Raw genomic sequence first — 12,982 nt, 5'->3', positions numbered from 1 at the left:
GGGAGAGAGAGGGGGGTGAGAGGAGAGAGAGGGGAGAGACAGAGGGGGCGTGAATGGAGAGAGAGAAGAGGGAGAGGGGGGGAGAGAGAGGTGGGACAGGGGGGAAGAGAGAGAGGGAAGAGAGAGAGGGGTGAGAGGGAAGAATGAGGGAAGAGAGAGGGGGTGGAAAGGAGAGGGTAGGAGAGAATGGGAGAGAGAGGGGGAAGAGAGAGGGGTGGTAAAAGAGAGAGGGAGAGAGGGGAAAGCGAGAGAGATGGGGGGGGGCAAAGAGAAAGAGGAGATAGAGACAGAGGAGAAAGAGAGAGGGGAGAGAGAGCCAGGGGGAGAGTGAGGTGGGAGGGAGAAATGGGGGAGAGACGGAGAGAGAGATGAGAGAGAGACGGGGGGAAGAGAGAGAGGTGAGAAGAGAGACAGAGAGAGAGGGGAGAGTGTGTAGAGAGGGAGAGATAGAGAGGGAGGGAGAAAGAGAGACGGGGGGAGAGAGGGAGAGAGAGAGAAGAGGGGGAGAGAGAGAAGAAAGAGAGGGGGAGAGAGAGAGTGGGGTAGCAAGTTAGGGACAAGAGAGGGGAGAGAGAGTTAGGGGAAAGAGAAGGGAGAGAGAGGGAGAGAGGGGACGAGAGAGAGGGGGAGAGTGAGGTGGGAGGGAGAGAGGGGGAAGAGAGAGAGGGTGAAAGAGAGGGGAAGAGAGGAGAGAGAGAGGGGGGGAAGAGAGAGAGGGGGAGAGAGAGTTAGGGGAAAGAGAGGGGAGAGAGTTAGGGGAAAGAGAGGGGAGAGGGGGGAGAGAGGAGAGGGATGAGAGAGGGGGAGAGTGAGGTGGGAGGGAGAGAGGGGGAGAGAGAGAGGAGAGAGAGAGGGAGAGAGAGAGGGGGGGAGAGGGGGAGGGGGATAGAGAGGCAGGGCTGCCAACTCCCATGCATTGAGCGTGAGAATCACACATTTCACCAAATTCTCACGCTGATCACAAATTTCTCTCTGTTGTGAGAAATTCTGTGATCAACGAAAATTTAAAAACTCATATCAACTGCATGGGCCGCGGGTGTTGGAAGCGGAAGCAGCGGCGGGGACAGATGCAGACGGGGAACGGGGCTGGAGAGTGTTTCCCGGGCTGGCGAGTCGCTCACTACAGCTCCAGCCATGGAGCAGCCTCAGTGCAAGAGTCCCGGGCCGTCGGAGCCGTCGAAGTGTTGCGCCACTGCCGTGAGAGTCTCTGTGCCGAATTCGCCCAGGTGACCGGCATGGATCAAGCTGCGGCTCGGTGCATCCTGGAGGACAACCAGTGGCTGCTGGAATTAAGTACCAAGCACTGAGTAGATACGGTGGAAGATAGTGGACTTCAAATGGGGGTGGCTGGTGAAAGCATCCTGCTTGCCTGCTAGATTTTCACTTACTGTAACTGCAGGAAAAATGTTCCCGATGTTGGGGGCGTTCAGAACCATGGGTCACAGTTTAAGAATAAAGGGGGGGCCAGTTAGGACTGAGATGAGAACAAACTTTCTTCACGCAGAGAGTTGTGAATCTGTGGAATTCTCTGCCACAGAAGGCAGTGCAGGCCAATTCACTGCATGTTTTCAAGAGAGAGTTACATTTAGTTCTTGGGGCTAACGACATCAAGGGATATGGGGAAAAAACAGGAAAGAGGTACTGATTTTAGATGAATAGCCATGATCATAGTGAATGGCAGTGCTGGCTCGAAGGGCCGATGGCCTATTCCTGAACCTATTTTCTATGTTTCTATGCTTGAGTATATGGCAATAAAACTCGATCACTTGATTTTGAAGCATTCATGCATGGTGGAGGTATAATGTAGTCATAGAGTGATACAGTGTGAAAACAGGCCCTTCGGTGCAACTTGCACACACCCGCCAACATGTCCCAGCTACGCCACCTGCTTTTGGTCCATGCCTCCAAACCTGTCCTATCCATGCATCAGTCTAACTTTTTCTTAAATGTTGGGATGGTCTCTGCCTCAACTACCTCCTCTGGCAGCTTGTTCCATACACCCATCACCCTTTGTGTGGATAAAGTTACCTCTTAAAAAATTACCTCTTAAAAATGCTTCATACAAAAAACATTGAAATCATACTTCTACAGTGCACTAAAACATGATTTTAATACATCACATTAAAAAAAGTTCCTACCCTAGGAGGGGGGCCACCCTTCTTCCACACCCTCTCCCCACTCGGTTGCTCCACTCCCTCACCGGGTACCCCCAAGGCCAGTGATCAGTGATCGCACAGCCTCCCCCTTTCAAAAACGCTCCAATCCAATTTAAAGCATATATATTGCATTCAAGTGTAAGTTAAAAGACTCGCTACAGTATGCACCATATTGCACAATTTCAAGCTGAAAATGCAAATGTTCCGTATCTCTCCCCCACCCCTCGCAATTTCTCACTCCCAACTCTCACCCAATGTTGGCAGCCCTGTGCAATGTTCAATTCAATTCAATTCAATTCAATTCAATTTTAATGTCATTGCACAGATACAAGTATGGGTACAACGAAATGCAGTTTAGCGTCAGTCGTAGTAATAGTGCAATATAGAAATAAAAATACAGAATAAGCAAACAATGTGGACGGAGAGACTGGAGAAATCTATCGGCGGGACTCCGAGTTCAGCAATGTGATAGTGTTGTTGTAGAAGCTGTTCCTCATCCTACTAGTACGAGACCTGAGGCTCCTGTACCGCCTCCCTGATGGGAGGAGGGCAAACAGTCCATGGTTGGGGTGGGAGGGGTCTTTGATGATCTTCCCGGCCCGTCTCAGACACCGTTTTCGGTGGAGGGCATCCATGGCAGGGAGCGGGGCACCGATGATGTACTGAGCGGTTTTCACCACCCGTTGTAGTGCCTTCCTGTCCGCTACGGTGCAACTGCTGTACCATACCGTGAAGCAGGTGGTCAGGATGCTTTCGATGGTACAGCGGTAAAAGTTGGTCAGGATCTGGGGGGACAGGTGAGCTTTCTTGAGCCTCCTCAGGAAGTAAAGGCGCTGCTGCACCTTTTTGATCAGCTTGGAGGTGTTGAGGGACCAGGACAGATCCTCCGAGATGTGTACCCCGAGGAATTTGTAGTTGGAGACGCGCTCCACCTCAGTCCCGTTTATATGGATGGGGGTATGTCTGCCCCCTCTGTTCTTCCTGAAGTCAACAATAATTTCCTTCGTCTTCTTGGAGTTGAGGACGAGGTTATTGTTGGCACACCAGGTTGTCAGGTGCTGGACCTCCTCCCTGTAGGCTGACTCGTCGTTGTCACTGATCAGTCCTACCACCGTGGTGTCGTCGGCAAATTTAATGATGGCGTTGGAGCCATTCTTAGGGATGCAGTCATGGGTGAAGAGGGAGTAGAGAATAGAGCTGAGCACACAGCCCTGTGGCACTGTTCAGTGTTATAGTGGAGGAGGTGAGGTTGTTGACCCTAACAGACTGTGGTCTGTTGGTGAGGAAATCCAGTGTCCAATTGCAGAGGGAGGTGGAGATGCCAAGTCCGCTGAGTTTGGTAATCAAGCTAGCGGGGATGACAGTGTTAAAGGCAGAGCTGAAATCAATGAACAGCATCCTGATGTAGGTGTTATTGCTGTCCAGGTGGGTCAGGGCAGAGTGTAGGGCCGCCGATATGGCGTCCTCTGTAGACCTGTTGGCCCGGTAGGCAAACTGATGGGGGTCCAGTGTGGGGGGGAGGCTGGCTTTGAGGTGAGCCAAGATCAGCCGCTCAAAGCACTTTGCAATGACAGGGGTGAGTGCCACTGGGCGGAAACCGTTGAGACTCCCTGTAGCTGATTGTTTGGGCACTGGCACGATGGTTGATGTCTTGAGGCAAGTGGGGACAACACCCTGGGCGTCAGTGAAGACCAGGGATAGTTGTCCAGCACATGCCCTGAGCACCCGCCCGGGGATGCCATCGTGGCCGGCAGCTTTGTGCTCATTCACCTTGCTCAGTGCATCTTGTACAGCAGAGGTGGAGAGACTGAGGGGTTGTTCATTCGGGGGTGGAGCATCTTTGATGGCTGGAGTTTTGTTGTCCCGGTCAAAGCGAGCATAGAAATGGTTTAGCTCGTCAGGAAGTAATGTTCCATTACTTTAGAAATTAATATAACAGCCTTTGTTCCAACAGTAACTAGCAGAATGTGACTGCAATAATCCTGCAATGATTATGTCATAAACTCGATAACATGAACATCATGCACAAAGTGTGAACAGGTTCTGGCAATGTTATAGACAACATTTATAAGGTCATGTGATAGAAGCAGAATTAGGCCATTCGGCCCATTCAATCATGGCCGATCTATCTCACCTTCCTAACCCCACTCCCCTGCCTTCTCTCCGTAACCCAACATCCGTACTAAAATAGAATCTACCTCTGCCTTAAAAATATCAATAGTCAATAGTCAGATTTATTTGTCACATACACAATAAAGTGCAGTGAAATGAACTTGCCAGCAACAGTACAATAAATAAGAACACACAATACACAATAAAAATTTAACACAAACATTCACCACATTCATCACTGTGGTTGAAGGCACAAAGTTCAGTCAGTCCGCCTCCATTTTCCCCCGTAGTCAGGACCACAAACCTCCGCAGTCGCCGCTGCGGGCGGCCAGATGTAGGCAAGGTAATACCTGAATCGGTGCTTCCCTACCGGAGACCGCGGCTTCAAGATGGTGTAGGCCGGCGGCCGGTGGTCGAAGATCTAAGTCCCCGTCGCGCCGCAGTTAGAAGCACCGCAGACCTCGGCTTCAAGGTGAAGTAGGCCGCGGGCCGGCAGTCGGAGCTCTTCTCCAGGGATCCCCGGCGAGGGATCCCGTTCCGGATGGTAAGTCACCACTGCGCCTGCGGTTAGAAGCACCGCAGACCGCGGCTTCAAGGTGATGTAGGCCGCTGGCCGGCGGTCGGAGCTCTTCTCCTCCGGGGTCCCCAACGAGGGATCCCAGGCTCAGGACGCCGTGCCAGCTGGAATCGCCGCAGACCACGGCTTCAGGCTGCAGCGGGCCAGCGATTGGAGCACTCCCTTCTGGCGATCCCCGGTGAGGGCTCGCCCGCTCAGCAATGAAAAGTTCATGCTGCGCCCGCTGCTGAAGCTCCGGGACATCTCCGGGAAAGGCCGGTCCAATCCTTGGTGTTAGGCCGCGAGGAAGGCGACATGGAAAAAGTCGCCTCTCCGTGGAGGAGGTGACCGAAAGCAGTTCCCCCCTTACGCCCCCCTCACCACCCCCCACATAAGACACACCTAGATACATTAAAACACACATTTGGACATACTAAAAAAACAAAAAAAGTAGAAATTACTAACACGCTGCAGGGCAGGCGTCTCGCAGCGCCTCCTTGTCTCCACAGCATTCCAAAGAATTCCACTGATTCACCACCCTCTGACTAAAGAAATTCCTCCTCATCTCCTTCCTAAAGGAACATCCTTTAATTCTGAGGCAGTCTCTTAATTATGTCCTAGTCCTAGTAATCTAGTACTATACTCCCCCACTAGTGGAAACATCCTCTCCACATCCACTCTAACCAAGCCTTTCACTATTTGGTACGTTTCAATGAGGTCCCTTCTCATTCTCCTAAACTCCAGCGAGTACAGGCCCAGAGCCGTCAAACGCTCAACATATGTTAACTCACTCATTACTGGGATCATTCTTGTAAACCTCCTCTGGACCCTCTCCAGAGCCAGCACATCCTTCCTCAGATATGGGGCCCAAAATTGCTCACAATACTATTATACGAACATTTGCCTTCTGGGAAGAGGAATGCATCTTGTATGTATCAAGGTAGTTGTCATTATATTGATCAGAAATACTGGTATAAATAGTTTATTAAACATATAACTTCACTATACAGATGACTTTCACTTTGTATGGGTTGATTCTACTCATACATGGAATGAACTGACTGGATAGCATGCACACAAAGCTTTTCACTGTAGTGCTGGAGTAACCGAAGGGATGCCAGCAACTCTACTTTCTAAGAAGTTCAATGGATTCAGCATGTCATTGAATACTCTCCAAAACGACTACAGATGCACTGGAGAAAGCATCCTGACTTGCTGCATTACGGCCCGGTACAGCAATTCCAATGCACAGGAATGCAAGAGGCTGCAGAGAGTGGTGGACTCACGGTCCATCACGGGAACTGCCCTAACTTCCATTGAAAGCAACCACGAGGCGCTGCTTCAGGAAGATGGCGTCTATCATCAAGGATCCATCCTGGCCATGCCCTCTTCTCACTGCTACCATTGGTCATAGAGGCAGGAAACATGTTCCCGATGTTGGGGGAGTCCAGAACCAGGGGCCACAGTTTAAGAATAAGGAGTAAGCCATTTAAAACGGAGACGAGGAAAAACATTTTCTCACAGAGAGTGGTGAGTCTGTGGAATTCTCTGCCTCAGAGGGCGGTGAAGGCAGTTTATCTGGATGCTTTCAAGAGAGAGCTGGATAGGGCTCTTAAAATAGCGGTCAGGGGATATGGGGAGAAGGCAGGAACGGGGTACTGATTGGGGATGATCAGTCATGATCACATTGAATGGCGGTGCTGGCTCGAAGGGCCGAATGGCCTACTCCTGCACCTATTGTCTATTGTCATGAGATACTGAAGCCTAAAGTCCCACACAACCAGGTTCAGGAATCACAACCATCAGGCTTTTGAACTGACATGCACAACCCTAAATCTACCTCGACAACGGAATACCACAGACCACCTCTTGTATTACCATGGACTCTTTTTCTTTAAATTGCAGCTTGGTTTTTTTTATGCTGTCTTCTCTTTCTTTTAGGTGTAATTTATGTATAATTTATGTGTATGTGTTATCTGAGTCTATGCCTGGGATGCTGCTGCAAACAAGAGTTTCATTGTATCTATATCGCATGGCACTCAATAAACTCAACGACTTGAATCATGCATTTAGTTGTCGAGGACAAGGCCCAGAATTTTATACATTGAAGCATCTCCATCTTTCTGCAACCTTCGTCTCTGTTTTAAATGCTAACATTTATTAATTCCCTGCTCTAGACTCTCCTTTTATGGGTTGATGTCAAATTTGTTCAGTAACAATCCATGGAATGTTACAGCTATCACATCAACATCATTTATTGCGCCTACACCACTGTACATTGCTTTTGAAGAACTTAAGAGAAAAAACTGGTAGTTAAAGGCAATTAAAATAGATAAAGATTTCAAACAAAATAATGCTAATAACACATTAAAATCTAATATCTTTAGATTTTAAATGGAATAAGCAATATTTAAATCAAGGTATGAACATTAAACACAACAAATGCTTTCACATTTGCTCCCATTTAAGATGTAACATGTAAAATGTGACATTTTCACAAAGCAAAGATTATTGATATTCACATTTCAAATTTAACATTTGATAATTAAACAATATTTCTGCCTCAAAATAGGTTCACCTTTCCTATTTCCTAAAAGACACAAAAATAAATTGTTCTGTTTATTAAACTTGACATTCATCTTTCACACACTTTGCAGGCCTGCTATGAATTGATTGACAGATATCAAATGCTATCCATCAACAATGTCAGCAGGACTGGTGGATGTCTAAATATTTCTCAAGACACAATGTACTAACCTATTAACCAGGATCAGATTGCAAGTAGATTCCATTTGCTTTCAATTAACTGCTGTGAGAAATTACACTCAAGACATAGTGAACACATTTTATTTTCTAATTGATATGCATCTGTTTGAATCTTAATTTAAAATGCATTTGCTCTTAATTTCAATGAACTAAAACAAAAGATACGATCTGACCTGGTATTGCCCATATCGCAAGAGTCCCTCCTTCAGTTTAACCTCTACTGCCCTTGCAGCGATCACCTGCAACTTCATTTGAATGGAGAGAAAGGAGACAGACTCTGGCCTCAAAGAAAGCATTCATTCATTCTGAGATGTTGTGTTAATTGGTTAGGAGGAGGAAATGTCAGAAACTTTATGCATTTGTATAGTACTATACACAGGCATTCTTCATGATGCATTCATTCCAAACAGGGGCAGTAGGGGTTATCAGTCAGAACTGTGAGAAGACAGGAAACAAACCCGCAGGAAGCAAATGGGATACTCAATTTAACTTTCAAACAAGAAGTGAAAGAAGATGGGAGAAATGAGCTGCACAAAGAATAAAATCAATTGAAGAGAGCTCACAAAACAGAATCATAGCACATTTAAAAAAACAAAGCTCAAATAATATTTATAGAAACTGGAAAGGAAATGAAAAGATGTTTTCACTGAAAACTCCTTAAATAAATGCTCCATGATACATGGATGAAAGCCACAGCAAGATATATCTGTGTTACGGAAACCTTCTTCCACAAGGTTTAAAACGTTTGTGACCAATGCAAACAGAGTCGATAATGCATCAGATAAAACGGCAGGGGAGATTACTTCTGCGAGCAGCAATTATAACTTTACAAAACAACCTCACCTTCCAGGGATTACTAAACGACCACTGGTGAAGCCAAAATTGTAATCATGTCATTTTCTGTGGCTATTCTTACCTTTTTATTGTTTTCTTTAATATCTTGAGGATTCAGAGATTTGTAATCACTGGATTAAGGGGAACAAGAGAAGACAACAAAGTATTAGGCATTTAGCATTTGCTTAAAATAATGCAAAATACATGACAGGAAAAAAAACATATCGGTAGCGACATTATGTTGTGAGTAATGATTTCATTGTAAAGCAATCAACAAAACAGGCAGAGTGGAAAATAAAAATAACCACAAAATCACATTCCCCCCCAAAGCATTCAACTAACAGTGAAGTGAAGAGATAAACACCAGAAGCTTGCCTTTTAAACCACATTTATCATGCAGTAATCCTTTGCTGTCAGCATATGAAGAAATAAAAGATTATTTGACTTATGAATTTCAATATAAACATTTCATTTGCAAGTTTCCAGAAGAATAGACTGATTAACTCCAAGACATGTTGACACAGTTTAAGTAACACAGAAACAGAGGAAAGATATAGGTTTGCAAAGGAAAGGTTTTTCTCCCACCAGAGGGATTTTGAGGAAGAGATGCAAGGCAAATTTGACAGTCCCCACCTGAGGTGCACCCTACCCACTGCACACTCTGCCCCTGAATTCGAACAGGTGAGGTGAGGTTATACTGTGCAGAAAATCTTTACACCACCATAAAATGGAATTGCATTCACAGCTCATTATAAATCAATGATGCACAAATGAAATGCCTTGTGTAAATCGAGCTAACTTCATTACTTACATTAAGTCTGATCGGAAATGATGCAGGATTGCACAGAAAGCCAGCCCATTTCTCCATGATGTGGTGAAATTTGTGATTTTCACTCCTCTATAGTTTTTTGTCACTTCCCTGCACCAGGCAAGCAGTGATTGAGTAGCATTTGGCTTTTTCCCCAAAACTGGGCTCGGGATCGGGCTTGGCTAAGGAATAAGGAAACAAAAAAAAAAGTTATGAAAATGAACACTGGTTGACCTAACGAGACGATTGGAATCTTTTGATGTCTGCCTTTTTTTTAAACAGCTGTCAGTTTCTGATAATCACAGATACTGACAAGAATCACACATCACACAATTCCTAGCTGCTGGCACTGATCTCTAAAGCAAGCTGTCAATACAGGACTTTAGGTATGTACAAGCAGCAAGCCCATAACTACACCAGATGATGTACTATCATGGCATTTCAAGGTTGAAGGCCTTTTTCTGGATCAGTTTCCTGTTACATTTAATACAGTTGTTTTATTTTGTAACATTTGCAATGAATACAAATTCCAGCATGCATAGAAAGAATCTAAGATGCATACACATCTTTTCCAGCAAACAATGACCAATCTTAGGAAACACTCTCAAGGCAGTAAAATATTTATATATTGTCTATAACATGGAATAATTTTCAATTCTACTGTAAAATAGTACAAACAATTACATGCTTTAAGCATACACAAACTATCACAGGGATCAAGCTATTCAATCTATGAAAGCAACATTTAGCATTGTGTTTTTTGTACCTCTACATTTCTTCTACATAATGTAGAACTACTTCTACAAATGTACATTCTACATTTAAATATGTATATTTCAACATTAGTTTGATTTCAGTCCATTTGAATTAAACCACAGGAATAGAAGCAAAGTGTTTGATATCTCGTTGATGTATTTTTGGCATTAATACTCCCGCATCAAGAAACCAAATGGAAAAGAAGATGTGGCAGCATTTGGCTTTGTGTGTCTGTTGTGCACTGAAAGCATTCAGCAGCAAAATGTATATTTTTGAAGTCAAATATGCAAGGAGTAAATATATAATCAATAAATATAGAAATCACTTGAAGTGAACATTTAGAAAATAATCTTTACTGATTGAAATAGAATTATAGTTCCTCAATGGAAATGTGATAAGATTTTGTTTTTACTGTTGAAAATGGAGATAAAGATAACAATCAAAAATATCACTAAACAAAATTGCAATGATAATTTGGAGCTACCAGTAAACGTGGAATATATTCCTTCTGATCTAATTCTGTTAGAGACAGGTTTACCGACAAGTTTTGATTAACCATTTTCCATTTTGAAGACCATCTTACATCATTCATGATTTCAAGAAATCAGAATTTGCAATGAGGAAATCTGGTTATTCAGAGAGACAATATGCATATGTTATAAATTCACAATGCTTTGTATGAATCTGAAAACATTTCAATTTAATCAAAGTGCCGTGGGCAACTATTAAAATATGATTATACATTGTGAGATTTGGCAGAAGCAGCTAGTATAAATACGCATATTACCAATACTTTAAAGACCATTTGTTATTTTAGCTGGTCAGCTTATCTGAGTAGGCACAAAGTGCTGGGGTAACTCAGCGGGTCAGGCAGTATCTGCGGAGAACATGGATAGGCAACATTTCACAGAGTGCTGGGGTAACTCAGCGGGTCAGGCAGCATCTCTGGTGATAAAATATATGTGAAGAACCGTCTGAAGGATAGTTCTTCAGACTGACGAAGCGTCCCTACCTGAAACGTCACCTATCCATGTTCTCCATAGATGCTGCCTGACCCGCTGAGTTACTCCAGCACTCTGTGAAACGTCACCTATCCATGTTCTCCATAGATGCTGCCTGACCCGCTGAGTTACTCCAGCACTCCGTGAAACGTCACCTATCCTTTATATAGGGGGCGCCGTCCAGTTGGGTTTGGCTGCCCAGCCTGCAGCTGTCTGTTTTTTCACTTCTTTCTTTTATTTTTAGTGTGTTCAAAAGTGTTTTGTTTGGAGGTCTATACGTTTTTATGTGGGGGGTGGGGGGTGGGGGAACTGCTTTCCTAGTCCCTGCCTGGTCGGAGAGGCGGCTTTTCTCCGGGCAGCATCTTCGACCCGTCCTTGCGGCCTACCAACGGGTCTGGAGCGGCGTTTCCTGAGGCGGCGGCACAGCGCTGGAGCGCTATCGCGGAGCGGAGCAGGCGATGCCTTGCCCGGGTCGCCGAGCTGGAGCTCCGGAATGGTGAGACCGCAGGTGAACATCGCGGAGCTGCGGGACTGTGGAGCGGCCAGCCGCGGGCTGTGGCGCTGACTTTAACATCGGGAGCCTGGGATCTCTCGCCGAGATCGCCAGTGGTGGAGCTCTGTCCAGTGCGGCCTGTCGGCTTCGGAAGCCGCGGTCTCCAGTAAGGAAGCGGCCGTTCCAGGCATCCCAAGCCGCTGAGAGGATTCTCCCGACGCCGGAGCACCATCACCCAGCGAGAAGGGCCTGAAACATCGGGCCGCCGTAGCGGCGACTGCGGAGGCCTCAATAGGCCCGACTATGGGTGGACAAGGGGACGGGGACTGGACTTTGTGCCTTCCCTCACAGTGGCAACCATTGAGGGGGGATGTATTTATGTTTATTATTAAATTCCTTTATAATGTTATGTGGTATTCATATTAATGTGCTGCAATGGCAACTTGAATTTCACTGCACCAAGTTGGTGCATGTGACAATAAATGAACCTTTGATCTCCAGAGATGCTGCCTGACCCGCTGAGTTACTCCAGCACTATCTTTGGTATAAACCAGCATTTCCAGTTTCTACATAATCTGTGTACTTTGTTATGTAAAAGTATATTATTTAATGGTTGACAATAGGGTTATCTCACTTTCAGAGTAATAGTTGACATTTATAATGTGTGCGTGCGCTGTTTTCAAGGAAGGTAAATTAGGAGTCAGATTGATTTGTCATGTTTGTACAGAAACCCCCCAAAAGGAAATAAGTAGTACTACACATTCATCACAAGGTGTATACCATACACACATGTCTGTACAGCCAATTCTACTCTACGTCTACAAGTTTGTACTGTAGTTCTTGATCAATGGCAAGACGGATTACAGGAAGGTTACAAAACAAAGTGTCAAGACAACAATGTCAGCAAGACGAAGGAGCTAGTTATTGACTTCAGGAAACAAGATGGTGTGCATGCCCCAGTCAGCATCAATGCAGCCATCCGTAATGGAGACAGCTGAGAGCATCAAGCTTCCAGGTGTGAACACGGACATCCCAGTTGATGGTTCAAGTGGGAATAGGAGAATATTCAAGTAGTACAAGAAATAGAAGGTGAAAAGGGGAAAACAGCTGGCAAAATGGAACAAGATCCACTGATTCAGGAGCTTGGGAAAAGAAAAAGCAGCAGATGACTAAAGGTGGAATAATACTGCTTGCGTGATGTTCCCAGTATGTTCAAGCAAAGAGTAGAGTTAGAGGTGAAGTGAGAAAGTGATGGACGGATACTTGATTCTCTCTTCTTTTATAGAACTAACCCAGGGCCATCAGCCTCTCCTAGCTACCAGGCTCCTGTGGCCATTCATATATTGACAGGCAAGCTCAATACTGTCCCCTTCAGATGTCCACACGCCTTCAATCGTCCGGTACAACAAACACAATCTGCTTAAGGAACAGTGGGTCGAGCAGCATCTGTGGGGGGGAAGGAACTGTCAATGTTTCAGTTGAAAGGCTGCATCAGGACTG

The 12,982-nt window shown here is 45.4% G+C and overlaps 1 protein-coding gene across 4 annotated transcripts in view; it reads right to left on the bottom strand.

The window, feature by feature from the left end:
* Nucleotides 1–12,982, bottom strand: part of ehbp1 (EH domain binding protein 1) — a 351,647-nt gene that overhangs the window by 163,148 nt on the left and 175,517 nt on the right. For all 4 annotated transcript variants that reach the window (XM_033026308.1, XM_033026305.1, XM_033026307.1 and 1 more), the window contains 2 exons: nucleotides 9,236–9,414; nucleotides 8,507–8,555 (listed from right to left, as the gene is read on the bottom strand). In XM_033026308.1, coding sequence (XP_032882199.1) covers nucleotides 8,507–8,555; nucleotides 9,236–9,414 — 228 coding nt within the window. The remainder of the gene's footprint in view (nucleotides 1–8,506; nucleotides 8,556–9,235; nucleotides 9,415–12,982) is intronic.

This window comes from Amblyraja radiata, chromosome 8 (genome assembly GCF_010909765.2).
Source record: "Amblyraja radiata isolate CabotCenter1 chromosome 8, sAmbRad1.1.pri, whole genome shotgun sequence".
NCBI lineage: Eukaryota > Metazoa > Chordata > Chondrichthyes > Rajiformes > Rajidae > Amblyraja > Amblyraja radiata.
The sequence above is the reverse complement of the archived record's forward strand: the minus strand, read 5'-3'. Positions and strand labels throughout refer to the sequence as shown.